At 35.5% G+C, this 23,503-nt stretch overlaps 2 protein-coding genes across 4 annotated transcripts in view; both read right to left on the reverse strand.

Annotated features, from left to right (window-relative positions):
• MAGI2 (membrane associated guanylate kinase, WW and PDZ domain containing 2) overlaps positions 1-23,503 on the reverse strand; it is a gene marked incomplete at its 3' end in the record, with an annotated part of 1,335,869 nt that overhangs the window by 1,212,270 nt on the left and 100,096 nt on the right. The gene's annotated exons all lie outside the window — the stretch shown is intronic.
• On the reverse strand, positions 2,071-2,658 carry LOC309966575 (dihydrofolate reductase-like; the record flags this gene model as incomplete). Its single annotated transcript, XM_082846757.1, has 1 exon — positions 2,071-2,658. The coding sequence occupies exon 1, from the start codon at positions 2,632-2,634 to the stop codon at positions 2,071-2,073; it is 564 nt and encodes a 187-aa protein (XP_082702883.1). The 5' UTR covers positions 2,635-2,658.

Below are 23,503 nucleotides of genomic sequence, written 5' to 3' on the forward strand. Positions count from 1 at the left end.
TGTATTTCATAGAGGAATTTTTAATTTTAATAAAGTCTGAATTATCCATCATTTCTTTCCTAGATTGTGCTTTGGTGTTGTATCTAAAAAGGCATCATCATACCCAAGGTAATTTAGGTTTTCTCCTGTCTTATCTTCTAGGAGTTTTATAGTTTTGTATTTAAATTTAGGTCAGTGATCCATTTTGAGTTAATACTTGTGAAGAGTGTAAGCTCTACACCCAGATTCATTTTTTTGCATACAGATGTCCAGTTGTTCTATCACCATCTGTTGAAGAGATATCTTTCCTACATTGTACTGCCTTTGCTTTTTGTCAAAGATCAGTTGAAAATATTTATGGAGGTCTATTTCTGGGCTCTCTATTCTGTTCCATTTATCTATTTGTCTATTTTTTTTTTCTTTTTGCCAATCCCACGCTGTCTTGATTACTATAGCTTTATAGTAGATTTTGAAGTTGGGTAATATCAGGCCCTCAACTTTGCTACTCTCCTTCAACACTGTGTTAGAAACCACCATATCAAAATTTTAAAGGCGTAATAAAATGTCAGGTCACAACTTTCATATATGTTCTCTATTATTATACTTTATAATAAGTGCTCTTCATCTGTTGACAAATTTGTTGCTCTCTTTTATATTTTTTCCTAGTAATATTATTGTATCTTTTTTTGCTTTTTCCCACACATGAACATTTATTAAACATTTTGAGTATTATAAACAATTTGCTTCTTTTACTTAGTAATTTTTGGCATTTTTCTGTCAGTACTTCATTCTTTCTAACTGCTGCAGATGTTACATTTTATAGACATATTGGTTAGTTATTTCTTATTAATCAACATTTGGGCTGTTTTCAAGTTTGAAAAAAAAAAGTTGCAACAAATACTCTTGGGTCCATTTCTTTGCTCAGGATTAATTTCTAGAAGTGGAAGTTCTGGGTCCAAACCCAGAATATTTTGAATTTTAATTGATATCGCTAACTTACACTCTCAAAAGTTGTACCAATTTATAAGGCAGAAAATGCTATTTTTTTGGGGGGGGATACTTAATCTAAATCTTTGCTAATGTGATGGGTAAAATGTTTTAATTTTCATTTTTTAATTTTGTGAAGTTTAGTTTCTAACTTACTAATTTTGGTTTCTAGCATATTCATTCTCAATTTATTACCTCTTTGAATTTTTAATTTTAGCCATCATGCTTGATATTAGATTATTCTTTTTTGTAAAGAGCAGCCAATTCTTTTTTTGTCATTGTAACATCCCATGGGATCTCACTGAAGATCAGAAACAAAGTTTTTTAAGGTCTCGGACCACCTCCTTTAACCACCAAAAAGGTAGTCTCATACCTGCCTCTTTAATATCCCTGTGGAATATCCTGGAGTTTTCAACTTATTCACTCCCAGTCTAAGTGAACAAAATTTTTTCCAGAAGTGTGATATAAGGTAATTCACAGTCCCTCTTTTTTTTTTTTTTTTGCGACACGCGGGCCTCTCACTGTTGTGGCCTCTCCCGTTGCGGAGCACAGGCTCTGGACGCGCAGGCTCAGCGGCCATGGCTCACGGGCCCAGCCGCTCCGCGGCATGTGGGATCTTCCTGGACCGGGGCACGAACCCGTGTCCCCTGCATCGGCAGGCGGACTCTCAACCACTGCGCCACCAGGGAAGCCCCACAGTCCCTCTTTTGATCTAACTTTAATAACTGAATGCTAGCTCTTCTGTTTATAATCCATTTCTGACCTGTGGATCCAACTGCCTAGCTCCTAGCTAGCTCTACAGGCTTTGGTTTCAACTCATGCTACCAGAGGACTCTCCCACTTTGGGCTGTCTTGGTAGATATTCTATCCTAGGCAGGTGCTGGTAAACTATTCTTGACCCTTGATGGGCATTCAGGCAGTTACAGCAAGAAATGCTTCACAAATGGTATCTGACACAGTTAAGATTGATGCGGAATAAGAGTACTTTGTTTAGAAATAATTATACACAGATCTAAAGTCAACAGAAGTCTCTACAAGAAAAAATAGGTAATTTTTTTTGGGGGGGAGAAGGAGGCTTGAAATAGATCAGAAAACGTTTTCACATTAATTGTTCTTTTCATATACTTCAAATTTGTGCTTAATGCCTTTCTCCTCCTGGACATCAGAAGGCACCCCTGGATATTCTGGGAGGAATTTATATTTTTCCAAATCAATTTCTGGAAAAATTGTGTCACCTTCAAATTTCTGCATGATCCTTGTCACAAATAGACTAAGATGGCCTGGCTTGCTCCTGGCTTCCTCGTAAACAGAACTGCCTCCCACTATCCAAACCATGTCCACTTTATTTGTTAACTCTGGTTGCTCAGTGAGTTTTAAGGCATCATCCAGACTTTTGGCAAGAAAATGCACTCCCTGTGGAGGTTCCTTGAGTTCTCTACTGAGAACTATATTAATTCTGTTCTTTAAAGGTCGATTCTTCTCTGGAAAGGAGAACAAGGTCTTCCTACCCATAATCACCAAATTCTGTTTACCTTCTACTGAAGAGGTTGTGGTCATTCTTTGGAAATACCTGTATTCATTCCTGAGCGGGGACCAGGGCAGGTCCCCATTCTTGCCGATGCCCATGTTCTGGGACACAGCGATGATGCAGTTTAGCGAACGAACCATGACAGCGGCAGAAAACACTTCCGAGCTAGCACATCACACCGACACGGGGATTACCCGCCAGCTTGGTGCGAAATTTTTTTTCCCTAGTAATATTTGTGTACCAATCGTCTGCCAGTTCCTTTTTTATTATTTAGCTATTGAAAGGATTAAATTTTCCTAGACAAGGCTTTGTGTGCCTAATTTCCTATTAAGTGTGTGTATGATGGGGGGAGGTAGAGATGTGTTTGTGTTTGTGTGTGTGTGTGTGTAAATGTCCAGAACTGCTTTCCAGGCATTACAACTCGGTATCTTTATTCATTTACCTTAAATTCTGATCCAAGCCTGAATCCCTGGGATGGCCATTTACCTAAGGTATTTTCTACATTAAGGGAGCTCTTGCATAGCGTCATCCTTGGGAAATCAAAACCTACTGAACCAGTATTAACTCAAACCTATTATAAATACTATTTACCAGACATATCCAGTGAACTTGACAATTTGCCTGCATCTGACAACACAGGACTCTAGTGGAAAGATCCTTAAGTCTAGGGTTACATGAAGGTAAATTTGGGTACACAGCACTTACATTGTAAGCACCGAGCCAAGAAATGCCTAAAATAATATAGAGCAAGAGACGAGACATTAATAAATGTCAGTTTCCTTCATTCTGTACATTGACATTGGTAGAAATACTGAAACATGAATGTTAAAAAAAAAAAAAAAGCCTGTAACTTTTAAGCAAGATGTGAGATCTCTTGAACTGAGTATTTGTTGGACAAGATAATGGAAGAATACAAGTGAAGAAGTATTTAATTCCTCCATTGGCCTTCAGAAGCTGGTGTAAGCAGCCCATCATCGACAAAAGGAAAAGGAGGTGAGCATATTCCTGTTTATGGAAATACCCCTACCTTGGAAAGGCGATGAGTCATTAAAATCATCACTCCTGGCTAAGGATACTGTGGTGGCCAGAAGAGGCTAGTTCATGAGGACCAGGATGGGGAACTCCCTTATATGATGGTACGATTAAACCTGGACTGATTAAGGCCCAAAACTGAATTTCTAGCAGGTTATAGTTCTAATGGATTACACTGTTCAGTTGAATTTTCAACAGCTAGAACTGATATGAACTTCCAAGGGCTGCCTTAACTTCTTCCCCAATATACAGGCAAGGTGCTGGGAACCCTGAATTATCTTGCTGCAGAAGAGAGAACTCGATAACTTCTTACATCCAAACACTTGCTATCCTGGTGCTGGGGACCATAGTTCTGCTCCTCAGGTCCAGCCCCTCTTGCTTCTATTACCTAATTAGTGAAGCCACCCTTTCTGGACATGTCCTCTGCCTTTCTGATACATTCCTACTGCAATAGAGACTGATTCCCAGTGGGAACTCCACACAGAGGGCACACCTAACTAAGAGGTTCTTCCCTCTCCTAATCTCACATGGCTTACTCATCTCATAATGACATATTTAAGGAAGTTGCAAGGCAATCTGATTGATACATTAATGCGCCAGAAATTTTAATTCTTCCAACTTCAAAAGTTACATCAGCAGAAAGCAAAGGTCCTGGGCCTTGTTTTCTGTTCTATGCAAGAAGACCCCTCCTGTGTTAAGATGCAGTATTATGCTCTCAGCACTGCTAGAGCCTCCATAAAAGAAATGCCCATTGAAACAAAATTGTAGATAAAGACGTGATTTATTCTGTGCCCTAATATCCCTTATAAAAGAAAATAGATTTTCTCTCTTAGTCAATACAAGGACAGTTTTCTTCCATAGATTTACCTACGTGCTTTTTTTCTATCACACATTTAAAAGGATAGAGCCCAAGATAGTTCTTTTTGGTCTAAGTTTCCAGGGAATCTAGAGTCATATTCAGTGCTCATCTACTTGTGGTAATTAAGTCAACTCAGGTACCAAGTATCACGTACTGTTTTGCTAATCTTGGGTTTCTTGTTTGTTTTACTTTCCCTTCAATTTCAAAACACTAGTCTCTTTACTAAGGATCATGAAGAAACACTTTGAATATTATGATATGATAGGACACTAACAAATCTATTGTTGTACTCCACAGACACTTTTAGTTCTGGCATCTTGCTTCTAAGAACCCTTAAGAAGGAGGGAGGAGGCATTTTTACTTTCTTATTCTTGATTTTTGCCAGCCTGATATTCCATTTCTAAAAAATAGCACTGGCCTTCAAACTGCCTAATTATTCTTCTTTTTAATTGTGAAGTTAATGTGTACTGTTAAAATCTGATTAAAGTGAAAAAGTCCACTTCCCCTCATTTCCCCAACCCTGCTCTCTGTGGCTAATGACTGTTAGTAATTCCTTATATATCATCACAGAAATTACCTCCAAATTACCTTTTAATTGTTTTTTATTTTCAATAGGGCACTTCAAGACTATTTTCAATATAGCCAGAATTATAAAATCAAACAAATAATTGAGGATCACTAAACTGTCAGTCAGCATTGACAGAAAAAAAGAACTAAATCAGCAATACAAGGCTCATCAATCTATCAATCTATGTATCTGTATAAAAGCTTCCAGTGTCCGATTAGCTTTATATAGAGATTTCAATTTGAATGATATAATGTATAAACTATTAAATTATAGAATTTTAGATCTGACAGTAACTTTAGAACTAAATTGGCATTATTTCCTTGTTTTATAGATAAGGTAACTAAAGCTATGAGGACTAAATGAACTAGTTCAACAGGATGGACCCAAACCCCTTGACTCCCAACTCTACATGAGACAATGTGGAACTCTGTGAACTAGGATTTTTGCAACTAACTGTAGGTGCACAACAAATCAAGGGAAACAATAAAACAGCCACTGTGTACTTCACTGGTAAGAAAATGCACAATAAATCAGTCCTAACTGTGTCAATAATGTTTGACAACCTGTATTACTCTATGAATAACAAAATAGAATATAGTTGCTCCCAAGATGTTTACAAGCCAGGTGGGGAGGTAAGACATATAAGACATAAATATGTAAAGGAAAAAAAACAATACAAACAAAAATTAGTTCAAAATGACTCACAGATCATGCGTGCTACAGGAATGAGAGGCAGACACCTCATGTGCATAGTGACTGTGTCGTGAAGGATGTGCAACTTCAGCCAGGCTTACAGGATGAGTGAAAGAAAGAGGTTTCAAAAACAGTCATAATAAACAAAGGTGCAGAAATTTAAAAATGTTTTGGTTTGCTCGGAAAATGATGAGAAGTTGAGTTTGGCTGGAACACTGGATTTGTACGTGTGAAAACTGAGAGGAGTAAGATGACAGGTATGCTTTGGTGGGTGGAAGACTCTAAAGGGAATATTTGAGAGCTTGGACTTTACTATGCAGTTAGCAGGGAGCCACCAAAATTTATTGAGGAGAGGGTAATATAAAAGTGATATTTTTCCCAGGTGACTCAGGGAAACAGCATGCTAGAGAACTGAGGCTGAGGTAAGGGTTGATGTTAGGGCAGCCAGCGAGGAGATGATTCCCAATGGGAGACCTTGGGTACATACAGAAAACATCCCTCTTCTGATAAAAGTTGCCTCTGAATCTTTAATTTCTCTGTTTCACTATATGAGATAGAAGATCTCAAATGAGTAGATGATCTACAGGATGACTCTCAACAATGTCCACATCCATTTTTTACTTACATATTGTTATGGACTGAATTATGTTACAAGGTGAATCCACATGTAGAAGTCTTAAATTCCAGTACCTCAGAAAGTGATCTTATTTGGAAATAGGGTCATTACACATGTAATTAGTTAAGATTAGGTTATACTGAGTAGGGTGTGCCCTAATCCAATATGACTGGTATCCTTATTAAAAGAGGAAATGTAGACACCAATGACACATACACAGGGAAAATGCCATGTGAAGATGAAGACAGAGATCAAGGTGATGCTACTATAAGCTAATAATGCCAAAGATTGCCATCAAATCATCAGAAGGTAGATAAGAGGCATGGTGGAGATTCTCACTCACAGCCCTCAGAAGGAACCAACTCTACCAACACGTTGATCTTAGACTTTCAGCCTCTGGAACTGTGAGACAATAAATTTATGTTGTTCTTAAACCACTAAGCTTGTGGTACTTTGTTACAGCAGTCCTAGAAAATTCATACATGTATCCACATTAGAAGAAAAGAGTCCAGATCTTGGATCCTGGATTCTGATATTCTCTTGAGGCATAAAAAAATGCTACTGGGCTTCCCTGGTGGCGCAGTGGTTGAGAGTCTGCCTGCTGATGCAGGGGACACAGGTTCGTGCCCCGGTCTGGGAAGATCCCACATGCCACGGAGCGGCTGGGCCCGTGAGCCGTGGCCACTGAGCCTGCGCGTCCGGAGCCTGTGCTCCACAACGGGAGAGGCCATAGCAGTGAGAGGCGCGCGTACTGCAAAAAAAAAAAAAAAAAAAAATGCTACTAACTGAATTTGCTAAGTTTAAGAATTGATAAATTTCCATAATGCTTCATGCCTGGATGTATTCTAAAAAACCTAAGAATTGTGAAAAAGAAGGAGTCTTCTTTAAAAATAAACCTTTGAGGTTCAATCACTACTTGGTTCTAAAGATTTCACATGCCAGTAACAGCTTTTTTATATGCGGTCATAATGAGCATCTTAAATATGCCCGAGTTCAAGATTTTCATTCAATTTGGATCAGTTACTTCCCAGCCAAGGAGATTATTCTTACCCATTACTTCCAAGGTTGCATAGGAAATTGCTAAACGTGAAGAGGTGTTGAAAAATATAAGAATATTACTAAATAACTTGGCAATGATTTTCATTATTAGAGTGCTCCTGGTAAACCATTTCTACATTATTCTCTTTTTAAAATTATTCTTACATTTAATTAGTCAAATTCAAAGGAAGAATACACAATTCCTCAGTTGGACGAGATGAACAAAAGAGTCCATCCTCCCGGAGAGAACAGTAATACTAACCACTGTGATTTTTCTGAAGGTGCCATTCTGTCCTAATTAGCAAGTAAGAACCATCATTTTATTTTCATTTCCTATGGTCTTTCCCGCAAAGCACTTCCTACTTATATTTCTATTCTCATTAGGAAATCACTAATTAACACAAGTAGTTTTACTTCTCCTCAATCGTCCTTGCAAATACCCATAATTTCTTATGAACATTTCACCTCTCAGAAAAATCAGTGTACTTTTGAGGTTTCATTTTCAGAGTACACCATCTGAGGTTTATTTTGAGAGTATACAATTTCAGATGATAACACTTTACCACGAGTTCTTTTTTCCCCCTTCTCTATTAAGACCTGTGGTGAGAGAAATCTTCCTCAGCAGCTCTTTGATTCTGCTTTCCCCTGCTCAGTACTGCCTGCCCTATACAGCATCAACCCTCTTCTAGGTACTCAAGGCCCTCTGCAATCCTCTAAGCAAAATCTATGCTTCTAGTTTTCTATTCAACTTATGGTTTGCTAAGCACTATACACTCCTGGGCTTTTGCTCCTCCCCTAGTTTACTACTGTTGGAGTACTTCCCATTCCTAAGGCCAAGCCCATGTCAAACCTTTCCTCATACCCAACCTGGTCTCCCTAAGCAGACATGATCTCTCCTTCTGCTTTTGTAGAGCTATTGGTTCACACAAATACACACTGGCTTGAGAACACTGTGTGTGAGTGAGTTTTCCAACACTTTCTTGAGGGCAAGGGATATTTCCTATATAGTTATTTCTCACTGTATCCACAACTATGAAAGTAACACAAATACACTGTTATAAAAGATCTTATGTGAGCCTAGAGACTAGAACTCTTTAACTTCCTGAGTCATTGGTTCTCAGATTCCCTGTAAGTAGTCTCATTTCTTTATCTGTGGCCATGATCTCATCAATTCCTGACCCCAATAATCTTCATTTTTCCTATGTTAAGTTGAAAGCTTCTTATTCTTTATTATTTTCTTTTAGCCCTAGCGTAGCTTAAATAATGTTTTATTTTACAAAGAATCTGTTCCATAAATATATGCTCTTTGACATAATGAATAAGTGACTGTCCTTCTATCATATAAACATCTTATAGAAAAAAAAATAGCACACTAAAACAAACAAAACTTCATCTGACCTTGCTGTCAAATCTGCTATCGTATTTAATTATTTATAATTTATCAAATTATTTGATATGTAATAAGCACTAAAAGTTTTCATTTCCCCCTACTCAATCCTGCCTTAATTACCCTAGCCTCGACCCCTCTTTTTCCATAACCCAGTGACTCTTTCCACGTTATCTTTGTTCTTCACTTCTGCTACACTGGGGATCATCCTCATCCCTTACCTTAAGGACTTTGTCTCCACAGCTTAGTTGACACTGAGTAATTAACTTCTCCTCTTAGCTTTTCAACAAGGCCTACACAGCACATGGATTATCTCATCCCTCAGAGCTCTGGTCTTCCTTTCTGGTCTCTTCTACTTTATATCTCTTCCTTGAACCCCATTCCTGCATTTCCAACTGACCGAACTTCCCTTGAAAGACCTGACTTTCCCATTAATTTTAACACACCTAATACTGAAAGGATTCCTTAGACTTACACCCTATTTATCCCTTCAGTAGACTTCAACTGAAAAGTCTGAGAAACATGAAAAATAAAATCATGGATAAAATATGAGTACAGTTTTTATTTGGGAATATTTCATGTATATCTTTGTATGTGTGGACATATACTTAGTGCCATATTATTTAGGAGTTTCAATACCAATCAGCATCACTATATACATCATTCCCTGATGACAATAAATTAGCCTTAGATTTTCAGGGAAAATTTGAACTGTAAAATCTGATTTAAAAGTGTGCTAGTTGGCACAATCTTTTACTCTACTATAAAAATGTAAGGCCAAGAATATTAAGATGGTATACTTGATAAAAAATAAATAGGCAAATGAAATACAATCTTAGTAATGATATAAATGAGCATTTTCACAATTTGTGAACATTGCCTAATTAACACATTACTTGCATTTTCTGGAAATGTTTTATTTGTTTGCCCCAAAGCAAAATGCTATCATTTAAGTAATCCTGTACAAGCTCTGTTTGAATGTATTACAGCTCTTGTAGTTTAATTATACAAATAAAAGAATACAATGGCTTTTGAAGTGAAAATTAACTATAATTCTGATACCATTTAATGTAATTAGAGTATGGTAATAAGGGGAGACCATTTAATTAGTACGTATGCTCTAACATTGCCTCAACTCTTGTATTTACCAGCCGAACCGTTTGATGCTATTAGATAACTTCAGGTTGTATTTATAACTACGCAACATGCTAGACCAAAAAATACAACTAGTCTTTGTAATGTCCTTGATGGTCAAAGCTATGTCTTATAAATTTTAGTATCTCCAGCAACTAGCATATTGCCTTAGATACAATAGTAAGTGCTCAGTAATTTGTGTGCTGAATATTAATTTGAAAGGAAGTCCAGAAACTATTTTCATTTAAGTTTATACAAAGCAAAAAGATCAGTTTTCTGATTTTTTTCTCCCATCAGAAAAAAATAACTTTTCAGAGAAAGTGTAGCATTCATCATTTACAGCCACTTTTGATTTTTTATATTTATGTAGTTCATTACTTTTTTCCAGAAGAAGGAAAATATTTCTAATCCATTGCAAAAACAGTTTTATCACTTTTGAAACTTTAACAACATATAACATATGTGCATTAATCTTTGTGCTCTTTTCTCTTTTAGACAAAATGTGCAATGCAGAGGAAGTCAACCAATTTAAGTCAACATGAGAGAGTAACAGCTCTGCTCCACTTCATTAATTTTGATAAATATTCAAGAAGTCTTAAATTCTTTAGCTTAAAAAAAAGACAACTCTCACATTTAAGTAAAATAATTTTTACCATTGCTTTTCATTCACCATTCCCATGTAATATTTTATTTGTACATAAAACATGCTATCCTTAAATTTTATGAACTTATAAAATGTAGCAGTATATTAATAATTTGTTGATCCATTCCATTTATTGATATTCATAAAAATTTATGAATATGCTTTAGAGTCAATAATACTGAGTTTTTAATCCCAACTATATTGTTTAACTGCTCTGTGACGTTGGACTAGGTACTTATACTCAGAGTCTGCTTTCTCATCTGTGAAATGAGACTACTCACCTACCTCACAGGTCTGTTGTTTAAGGGTTAAGACGAAAGATGCATAGTCTAGTACAGCTCCTGGCACACAACAGGCATTCAATCAATTTTGTTTCCTTCTCTCATGTTTAGGCTATAGAAACTGATGCTAAGATATAGAATTTGAAATTAAGACTGTATAGTAGGCATTTTGAGGATTCACACTCCTAGTAGCTCAAATGAAACAAAACCAGTGCATAAATATGGGAAGCCATATAATGAAATTAAAAAGAGAAAAACCGTCACATTTTTCTAGGGTGTACACAATGCTCCTGAGACTTAAAGGCTGGAGATCCTGGGAATGTGTTCAGCTCAATCTTTACATTCATGCCAGAGACATGCAAACAGTCAAGATTATCTGGTAATGATGGAACAGGTTGTTAGATTCTCAGGTTTTTGTCCTCAACCTCATACACTCTGCCTCCTACGTAAATCCTTAAACAAGAATAGAATTTATTTAGTTTTCAGATATATTTTGTAACAACATAATTTAAATATATTTATCAAGAACAAAATAACTGAGAGAAAATGATAATTAGGACCTTGCCCAATTTTCTTATTATTCAAATTAATCTCCAAAATCAGTTCCTCTCCCACCTTACAGTTTCGTTATAATTAAGAATGTAAAAAAAAACTTAGAGAAAGAACTCTTGGCATACATCTTCCTTTGAATTTTTGAGTGACAAAGGCTTAAATATTTAAGAGGATGAGCTGAATGAAAAATAAATTGACAGTAGGATTAGTTTTGAGGAAGATTCAAGGACATGGATTAAATGGAGTCATTTTTCCTATTAAATTTTGAATTCAGATAAGAATCACTTCCCTTTTCTTCCTATTGAGTTCTAAATATTTTGGTCTGTTACTGAGAAATTACTATTAAATATTTCTGTGTTTAAAAGTGTGGCTCAGAAAGATTCCTTGGAAAAAAGGAAAACCCTTTGCTTAGTTGATTGTACAAGGCAAGTGAACCAAGTTTAAACAGCTTTTTAAAAAAGTATTAGAATATTATCATGTAATTAATTGATTTTATTTCATGAAACACAGCTTTACTAGGTCACTTTTATTATGGAATATTCCCACATGCCTAAAGACTAACATAGATTTGAAAATAAAACAGGGGGTTTGATTCCAAAACTAAAAACTATTGTATAAAACAAATAAATAATATACTCTAACATAAAAAAAGTAAACTAGATTGTTAGAATGTACAGTTGATGGTAAAGAATTATCTGTCATTTTATATATCTGACATTTTAAGATATCACAGAATTATGGGATTCAGATGAAATTAAAGGAACCAGGATTTACAGTGAATCAAAATATTGTAGGTGGCTCTGGTTTGCCTTTTTAGACAACTGATAAAATTTTCCTAAAGTTAAAATTCTCTCTTTACAAATTTTAATTACTTACAATTAGGTATAACAGAAGTCATCACAGAATCATACCAAAATAGTGATGTCAAATTCACCATTTACTAGCCTGTAGGTGTTTCTCAATGAAAAGAATGCTTGGAAGGAAAACTGAATAATTTACTGACTATTTATCCATGCCTGAGAAAAATTATAAAGGAAACAGGCTATTCTAAGCATAATTCCATAACTACTACAGATGAATTATTATCATATGTCAGATGCATCACTTTAGGTTGAAATAGATTTTTTTAATTAAAATGATTAAAACATCAAATTAAGCTCTAGTATTGTGAAAATGTACAAAATTGTTACAATTCGTGGATATTTCCAAACTTTTAAAGCATTTCAATGTGAAAGATGGACACTTTCTAAGGAACACAGATCAGTCTGTACTGTGCAGAATTCACAAAAGCCAAAGCACTTACAGATTGACACGTACCTTAAGTATTTCCTCCTGTGGTTTCAATATTTTAAAGTGAAAGGCATTGTGGTGAGTGATTAAAAATGTCAACTATTTCACTGTTCTCAATGATTCAAAGTTGTATGGTCACAGGGCATATAGGAGTAGATTAAATTTATTAATCTATTTATTCAAATCAAAAATCACAGTAATTAGCTATGTTTTGGTTTTTTTCTCTGAAGTGTAGTCCTCCCTTTCAGGAATGCTGACTACTTTTTTTGCAGCACTAGAGGCTATAAGATAAAGCTATATATAAATTAAAGGTGGAAAGAATGTACCTATTGCGAGAAAGTAAGCGAAGCATCACTATCTTTTAAATGAACAACACATTTAGCAACTCTTCATGCCTATAGGACTGCCAAAAATAAATCTTTGAATATTTATAAACTCTTCACAAAGCTCAGAACGTCAGTTATGCAAAGTTAGACATGGATGACTTGAAGCGTACACAAACAGCTTTGCCTCATTTGGGGAAATCTTAACTGAGTGGTAATTTTGGAAATGGTGGTCAGTCAAGCAGAAATCACTGAAACATTCTATTGGTGGACTCCTAAACACAGCCTTGTAAATCCCTGGGTTCCTTGACCCTGCTGCAGATTGGTCACAGACTGGTAGGAAGCCCTCTTAGAGGTCATCTAGCTCAGGCTTCCAGCCAATTCAGAAACATCTTTAACAAGGAGATGCTCAGACCATGCTTAGCATCTCTGGGAGGTATGAGGGGGATACGAGGAGCTTACAATCTGGCTGCCCAAACCCTGCTCATCTTGGGAGCCCTGTTCCCATAGGGCTATTACTGGAGGACTAAACTGCACCACAACAGGTACGGTAGAATTTAAAGAAACATTATTCACAAAGAAGTACAGCAACCATTAGCTTCAGATCTAAGAGAATCTTATCCCAGCAGATGAGGTTGAGAATACAATAACAATGCTCAGATTCAAGGAACATTCAACTTAGAAAATCCAGTTTATAATGTATAAGCTCTACCAAGAGTGACTCATAGTAGCTGAGTTTTAGAATACTGAACAAGTTCTAGAATTGGGAGCAGGGTCTTGCAAATTGCATAAGGAAGCAATTTTGTTAAGCCCTTCCAGGGCCAGGATTAGTACTTAGTATGCTGAGAGCACTTTTACATACATTAACTTATTTCATCCTCTCATCCACCCTATGAGGTAGGTTCTATTAATACCTCCATTTTAAAGTTGAGGAAATGGATACTCAGAGACTCAAAGTATGTTGCAAGAGAAAGGAACTACAAAAATAACAGGAGAGGAAATGTAAAGAAAATTAAAGAAAAATCACTAAAGTGTGAGAACTTTTCTGTTGATCTCTGTGGCCTTTTAGCCACCAGTTTTATGGTTTTCTTAAATTTCTAGTAGTGTTTGAGGTATACATTCTAAATTCTATCTATATTTAAGAAACAAGCTTATTGCCACTGGAAAGAACACACTTAGAAACCCTAATTAAAACAATGGACAGACATTATTGCTTTCATCAAATTTGACTCAGTGGCTTAATCAAAAGGCAATCCAGACAGTTGTGGCTTTCACACAATGTGTTTGCCACTTCCATGACTTTTTATTTTTCCCAAATCAAATACATATATACATATATGTGTATATATATATATTGTTTTAAATGAAACAACCATTGTGTTTATCAAAAATGTGGTTATTAATCTCCTATTGTTTCATGAATTAATTGGTTATACTGACAAAAAACAACTGTCAGATACATAAACATTTTTTTATTAATTAATTAATTAATTAATTTGGTTATGCTGGGTCTTAGGTGCAGCTGGCGGGCTTCTTAGTTGCGGCTCGTCAGCTCCTTAGTTGTGGCATGTGAACTCTTACTTGAGGCATGCATGTGGGATCTAGTTTCCCGACCAGGGATCGAACCTGGGCCCCCTGCATTGGGAGCGTGGAGTCTTACCACAGTGCCACCAGAGAAGTTCCTACATAAGCATTTTAAGACATGGTATCAATGGGGTTAAACTTCGTATTTTGAAAGATACTAAATTAACATATTTGAGAGATTAACATTTTCTGACTCGTAAACAATATGCTGAGTCTTTACAAATATGATCATGCATATCAATATATGTCCTTTGAAAAATTAAATTGTTTGTAGAAGGTGACATTGTAGAGGATATCCTAGGAAATTACCAGAAATGAAAAAGCCTACATATATATTTACAGTGTACATCTTCTGAAAGGATGTAATTTTGTGTTGTCTGTTGTACTTAGACAATGATATTCATAGGAGTTGTATAATAATAATATGTAGAATGGGTTATTTGGGAATGCTTTTAATTCAGGAACAGAAATACATAGAGTATCTAGGAATTTAAAATGTTACATGCATTATGGAGTCAGTTAGAACTTAAAACAATCATTAGATTCAAATGATTTTCTGTTGATTTTTCATCCCAGAATTGCTAATGAATAACCTGCTGTGTTACAAATCTTTCAGCCCCACAATAATCTACATCAGCAATTACAACTAATAAGAAGAGTGGAAGAGCATCTATCTTTAGTAAGTCATTACCAATACAGGGTTTACTCTGTACAACTTAAACATTAAGGAAGAAAAACAAGAAAGTATTTTGAAATGAAAAGCAAACAAAACACCCAAATCATTTCTTATTCACAGCATCAATTAATTTTAAGGAAAGGCAATTTGATCTAAGTTGCCTAAGTTGAAACTTCTCAACTTCCAAAACCTCTACAATGTATTCATCCTTAAAAAAAAGAAAAGAAAAGCAACCACTATTTAAAATTAAGTGATACTAGCTTAATGACTTTCTGAAGTATAGAAAAACCTGACTAAAACACTGGCATTGACAGAAAAAAAAAAAGATAAACAGTCAGAGAAGACCTTTATTTCTACAATGAAAGAAACAGACAATATGCCACTGTGTTTTAAGAAAACTATGTTATAACCCATAGCATGACTCACATGGACTATACACAGCACATCCCTGTGGATTTTGCCATGGGGTCTTACTCTATTAAAGAGATTACTCTTTAAATCAATGAGTAATACTCGTTCCCTAGGTCCAAAATTAAGCAAAGGAGAGTCTAACAAATTCCAATTTTGCCTGTCAGCCAAAACAGAAATTCTCACGTTTAAATGTGCAATTCTGTCTATAACCCTCAAGTTTAAATCTAGCGATGATTACAATGGGTATCCGAAATAATGCCCGAGGTCATTTCACTTATTTTGTAGATTCTTTCAGTATTGGAAAACTGACAGGCTTCTATAACTAGTCAAACAGTACAGAAGAGCCAGAAGCTGTGATTTCTTCAGACTATAAAGAATAACTGAAAGGACTCGAAAGTCAAAGCACAACTAAAGACAGAATCAGAGCACCAACACTGTATCTCATCAGGCTTGTTGACAATGCATCCTAGGAGACATGACTTTATCTTCAAAGTGACATGATGCACATTTTGCTCACTGAACCAGGCATCTTATGCAGGACACACAGCAGAGTTAGCTTCCAGCTCAGAAATAGCATTTAAATCCTGGATGCGATTATGCTGACCCCCAAAAAGTTGTTTGCCTATTAAGAAAACTATTTATTTTATCAGAAAATAAAAATAAGCAAATAAAAATAAGTGCCGTCAATTTAATGTTCTCTCCTAAGATTGCCCTGCGTTATTGTTAAATTTAGATTTGAAAAATAAACTCAAGCAAGCACTCAGCTTTTTAGTTAATTGTTAGCAAAGTTAAATACAGAAACTAAGAGAAACTGGAAAGAACCTATGGAAGTCTTTGTCATGTGCTTCTGTCTCTGTTCAAAATGGGCATATATCATCTATTTTCACCCAAAACAATCTTTAGGAAATGCGATCCCATCACTTCCCACATGCATAAAATGAGACCTAAATACATATCCCCACCATTGCATTTACTAGCTTAGAAATATTGGATAGGCTATCTAACCTCTCTGAATATTTTTAAGCTGTAAAAATAAATATATTGACACCTTCCTTGTTTTTCACATATTTTTATATGACTACATCTGATTATGTGTTGGAAAATACTTGCAAACCATAAAAATTATGCAAGTAGAGTTACTAAGCTAGATCTCTTATTTAAATACTTATCTATTTCAAATTGAGTCTATTCTATGTTGTTCAAGATCTTGATACGATGATGATAGGTCAGCTTTGAAAATATGTTGTGTTTAAAATTAATGGATGCCTATTTTTTAAAAAAGGCATTCTTAATCTGAGCCAGTGGGACCCCACATGAAAAAACTTTGTTTACAAAAACATCTTTCTGCTATTGCTATTTTGACTTTGTCTTCATCTCTTTCCACCTAAAACTCCCCCCCCTACACACAAACACACATACACACACACATACACACACATAGAAGTGTGGAAAACCAAGCACACTGTGTATTTGATTAAACAAGGAATTATCTAATGTTTATTAATTAGGGATATTCAATACATGAAGACGTCTGTAGTAAAAGCTTACAAAGTATTGAATCAAAGTCTTACTAGAAACAAACAGACAGAAGAGGAAAAAGGAACTCAGTTACAGTTAAGTGACATGGTCTAGGAAACATCTTTGTCCCAGGTAGCCTGAGGATCTCCTCACTACCCAAGAGATATCAGGGAAATGGGGGAGGCTCTGGTAAGGGGATCCCACCACACATTCACTTCCACTGAGAGATACCTGGAGGTCCAACCTGGGGAAACCCCTTTTACTTCCTCAGGCAGCAGTGGCATGAAACAGTGAGAACTCCAATGGCACAAGACAAACCGAGCAGACGATAGCAACACTGTAAAGACTCTGAAAAACTGCCATTGGAACTGCAGTGGACAAAAGTAGGTCACAACACACGTGCAAGACCTAAAAAGGGTAACTTCCAGCTAAAATGAAAGACTGAAAGAAGAGCCAGAGATTACTAACATAATACACAAAGTGTCCAGGATACAACTGGAAATCATTCTCATAACAAGAGCCAAGAAAATCACAACTTGAATGAGAAACAGTAATCAACTGATGTCAACATTGAGATGAATCAGTTGTTCAAATTATCTGATGAGAATTTTAAAGCAGAGTCATAAAAATGCTTACAGAATCAATTACAAATTCTCTTGATGTAAATGAAAATATCAGCAACAAGTTATGCAAAAGAATCAAATAGAAAGTATAGAACTTAAAACACAATAACAGAGATAAAAATCTCCCTGGATGGGCTCAATAGTAAAGTGGCAATAAGTGAGGATAGAATTAAGGAACTTGAGGACAGAAAAATAGAATTTATCTAACTTGAACAACAGAGGGAAAATAAACTGAGGGGAGGGAGAAAAAAAGAACAGAGCCTTAGGGACTGTGGGACAAAAACAAAAGATCCAACATTTATATCATCAGAACCCCAGAAAGCGAAGAGGATAGTGAGACTGAATAATATTTAAAGAAATAATGGCTGAAAATTCTCCAAATTTCATGAAAGACAAAACCTACAAAACAACAACAAAACAAAACAAAACCTCAAAAATAACACATTACTTACAGGGGAGTTCCAGTTCAAACACTAGTGGATTTCTCATTTGAAACCACAGAGTAATAAAGGAGGTAACACAATATTTTTCAATTGCTAAAAGAAAAAACTACCAGCCAGAAATTTTATAACGATAAAGCTACCTTTCAGGAAAGAAGAGGAATTGAGAACATTCTCAGATGATAGAAAACTACAAGAAGTTATTACTAGCTGAATTACTCTTAAAGGTTGGCTAAAGAAGGTTCCTCAAAAAGAACATTACCGAATGCTGATAAAAGAAAACAAATAAAGAGAAACACACTCTATTTGTAAAATGGAAGACAGCATAGTAAAACATTCCTATCAAAAGTCAAGCAAGGTTTTTGTAGATACAGACAAGCTCATTCTAAAAATTATATGAAAAGGAACATGCCCTGGAATAGCTAAATCAATCTTGACAAAAAATAAAGGAAAATGAATCAGTTTACTCAATATTAAAGTTGTCTATAAAGCTACAGTAATCAAGACAGTGTGATATTGGTGAAGGGATAGATAAACAGGTCAATGGACCAGGATAGAGGACCTAGAAATAGACCTGAATATAAATATGCTCAACTGATTATTTATACTGGTGCAAAAGTAAATCAATGAAGAAAGAATAACCTTTAACAAATGGTGTCTGTGCAACTGAACAATCTTAGGCAAAGGAAAAAAATCTTGATGCAAATTTCATACAAACATTAACTCAGAATGGATCATGAGTGAAAATATAAAATAACCAAAAAAACTTACTACAGTGTGTTATCACACCTTTAGAATGGTTATTATAAAAAAGAAAAGAGATATGGTGAGGATATGGAAAAAAAGGAACTCTTGTGAACTTTTGGTGGAATGCAAATTGGTGCAGCCACTGTGGAAGTTCCTCAGAAAATTAAAAATAGTACTGCCTTATGATCCAGTAAACCCATTTCTGGGTGTATATCCAAAGAAAAGAAATCACTATATTGAAGAGATATCTGCACCCCCATGTTCACTGGGGTATTTTTTACAATAGCCAAGACATGGAAACAACCTATAGGTCCGTTGAGTGATGAATAAAGACACACACACACACACACACACACACACACACACACACATATACACAGAGGAATATTATTCAGCCATAAAGAGGAAATCCTGCCATTTGTGACAACATGGATGAAATTTGAGGGCACTATGCTAAATGAAATGAAATAAGACAAAGGAAGACAAATACTGTACGATCTCTCTTACATGTGGAATCTAAAAAAAAAAAAACTGAACTCATAGAGATAGATTGGTCATTGCCAGGGGTGGGTGAATGGGGAAAATGGGTGAAGGTGGTCACAGGGTAGAAGTTATAAGATGCTACAGTTGTAAGATGAATAAGTTCTGAGTATCTAATATACATCATGGTGACTATAGTTAACAATACTGTACTGTATAGTTGAAAGTTGATAAGAGAATAAATCTTAAAAGTTCTACACACATACACACACACACACAAGATAAGCATGTGAGATGATGCATATGTTAACTTTTAGTGGTAATCTTTTATATATATATATATATATATATATATATATATATATATATGCATCTCAAATCATCACATGATACACCTTAACTTTACACAATGTTACATGTCAATTATATTTCAATAAGTTTGGGAAAAGAACTTTCAGGAAAAATAAGAGAAAATCTTTAGGCACAGAGTTCTTAAACAAATGCATAAGCCATAAAAGGAAAAATTTATAAATTAGATCTCATCAAAATCTAAAAAAAAAAACTTTTGCTCTGTGAAAGTCTATGTGAAGAGGGTGAAAATTCAAGCTAGAGACTTGGAGAAAATATTTGCAATCCACATACATAACAAAGGACAAGTATTTAGAACATGTAAAAAACTCTCAAAACTCAACAGGGAAAAAACAATCTACTTAGAAAATAAGCAAAAGACATGAACATCCACTTCAACAAAAAGGATATACAGATGGCAAAAAAGCGCATAAAAAGATGTTCAACATCACTATCAGGGTTATGCACTATACACCTATCAACTAAATTTAAAATGGTGACAACACTAAATGGTGGAAAGGATGTGCAGAAACTAGATCAACTACACATTGCTGAAGAAATGTAAAATGCTACAGCCGTTTAGAAAATAGTTTGGCAATTTCTTATAAAACTAAACCCGAATAATCACATAACTCAGAACTTGCACTTTTGAGCATTTATTCCAGGGGAATAATAATTTATGTTCACACAAAAACCTACAAATGAATACTCATAGCAGTTATATTTATAATAGCCCAAACCTGGAATCATCACAGATGACCCTCAACAGGTGAATGGTAAACAAACTGGTGTGTGTGTGTGCGTGTGCGCGTGTGTGCGTGTGCGCGTGCGCGCGCATGCGCGCGCGCACGCGCACACAGTGGTGTACTACTGAGCAATAAAAAATAACAAAATACTAATACCAGCAATGACTTGGATGAATTGTCAGGGAATTATGCTGAGTAAAAACAAGTCAATCCCATGTGTTTCCCTGGTGGCGCAGTGGTTGAGAGTCTGCTTGCCGATGCAGGGGACACGGGTTCGTGCCCCGGTCCGGGAAGATCCCACATGCCGCAGAGCGGCTAGGCCCGTAAGCCATGGCCGCTGAGCCTGCGCGTCCGGAGCCTGTGCTCCGCAACGGGAGAGGTCACAACAGTGAGAGGCCCGCGTACCGCAAAAACAAAAACACAAAAACAAAAAAAGTCAATCCCAAAATGTTACACACTGTATGATTCCATTTACATAACATCTTTGAAAGGACGATGGATTAGCAGTTGAATTGCCAGGGCTCCGAAACAGGGTGGGGAGAGGTGACTGGGTCCTAACAGAGCAATAGGAGAGATCGTTGTGGTTCAGTATCTTGACTGTGGTGGATATAACAACCTAATTAGGTGATAAAATTGCACACAACTTAAGACACAAAATCACACACAAAAGAATCCAAGTAAAACTGGAAAAATGTAAATAATATTGGTGGATCGTATGAATGTCAATATCTGGTTCAGATAGTATACTATAGTTTTTCAAAATGTTATTATTGAAGGAAACTGGGTGAAGTGAACAAGGAATCTTTGTATTATTTCTTACACCACCATATGAATCTGTATCTCAAAAATTTCAATTAATTAAAAATTCCTACTACATTCCAGATTCACTGTTACTAAGTTTTCCTTTTCTGTCATATACCTATTAAAATAGAATTTCTTCATAAGATACATTGTGATGTTAAGCAAGCACACACAACCCAATAATTTATGCCTGGTATGTAACAAGGATTTCTTTCATATACAAACTTATCTTTACTAAAGATGGAAGTCCACAAAACTGCATTTTTAAATGTTTCCTGTCAACTTACAGAAATGATTTTCCAAACATACTCAGATTTAACCTGAATATTCAAAGAATTCTCCCATTTTAGGCAAAGAAGAACTTGACTTTAAACACAGCCTGCTAGGAAGGCTGAGAGTCTCAAAAATTAAAATTAACTGATCCTGGTAATTCAAGAAAACTACAGACCAAATTCCTCCTTCTTCTACTTATCCACCCCTTGCAAGAATTCAAAGATTAGAAATTAAAAGAACAGTGCTGCTGCTAATATCCAGAAATGACCATGAGTATGTGACAATTTATGAATTAAACTCATGGGCAATATGATATTTAACTATTTGATATTGGTCAATTCTGAGAAGACTCTACGGCTGGTGTAGAATTAATCAGTGGGAAGTCTTACTCAAGGAGAGAATCTTAATGCACCATTGATGTTAATTTTTTATTTTATTACCTTTTAATAGTAAGATAATTCTAAAGAAAATTGAGTTCTTTGGGGGATGGAAGGAACAGAGATGACCAGGCAGTGTAGTAGAAAGTTAAAAACACCGAAGGTTTTGGGCACCAGAAAGACCAATACTGTGTGTGCTGCGTGAATCACTGCAGACCCTATAATGACTTCTGCTGACGAGGAAGGCTTCTGCCTGACAAGATGGAGTTGAGGAATCCTGGTATGGGAAATATTCCCTAATGTAAGAAACTAGGCAGAGCTAAGGAATACAATACCAAAATAGGCCCTAGAAAAGCACAGAACCAGATGAGAAGTACAAGATTTCATAAGCAGCCAAAGGAAGTACTGATTGCTTTGCTTATCTTCACTTAAGGTCACAGGAGTAGTATCTTTGCCTGCAGAATTTTCCACCGTTTGGAGTTCTTCCTGACTTTTCCAGATGTTTTTTGCAAGAAGAGAAGCATGTCTATGGAAATATTTATATAAGGACTCACACTACTGGCATTCCTATAGTTGCATTTCTTTACATTGTTATTGCTGTTCTCTTTCTCATTCTTCACTCTTTTAGCTTTTGTTTCATTAAGGGAATATGCTGGTTCTTTTTTTAAAAATTGAAATATAGTCTACATACAATAGTATATTAGTTTCAGGTGTACTGGGAATATTCCAGTTCTTAACATAAAGTTATCTCAGCCTTGCATGAGAATTTTTTATTGCTGTGATATTTGCTAGTTTTTAATCAGTAACTGAATTTTTCTTCTATATGATTTAGTTACTAATTGAATTTACCTACCACCATTTATACATGTAGATTTTCTGCTCTTATATGGCCTTTCTCCAAGTTAATGAATCTTTATAATTGCTGAGTGTTTTTGAAGGAAAAAAAATCTTTTATATTTTAACCCTATTATTTACATCTTACTTTCATTGTTATATTGCCTAATTCAATCATTAATGTTGCATCATCCTAATTTTCATACATTTATTTTTTTTACTTTATTGGTTCTCTATTTTTATTTCTTTTATTTTGGATATTACCTGCTTTATCACTGATTTTTTAAATCTTTAATGTTTTTATCTTCAGGTATATTTTATTCTTTTTCTTTTGTGTTTCTTCTATTTTACTCACATTTTAATCTTCTACCATCCTTTTCTTATTTTAATGACTACTTTCTCCTCTCTGGTTTTTACTTCACATTTTAATTTAACATTTCCCTGTTGGTCATTTCTCCAGGGAAAAGTTCACCCATGACCAGCTCTACTACTCTTCTTTCATAGCTGCTTCTGCGACCACCAGCTCCCTTAGTGGGTTTCCTGGAACAACCCTACCCAGGAAGGATTCAGATGATACAGATTTTCAGTATAGCCTTGGTTCCCTGCAGATGGATCATGTCCTTTACCATATATGTGGTTAAGGGCTATTTTTTTTAGGAAAAAAACAGTCCTTGAATTCATTTATTTCAAGTGATGGGGGAGAAGAAATAATTCCAGTTATGCTTGGTTTAAAAA

Source organism: Leucopleurus acutus (genome assembly GCF_964270905.1).
Source record: "Leucopleurus acutus genome assembly, chromosome: 9".
NCBI lineage: Eukaryota > Metazoa > Chordata > Mammalia > Artiodactyla > Delphinidae > Leucopleurus > Leucopleurus acutus.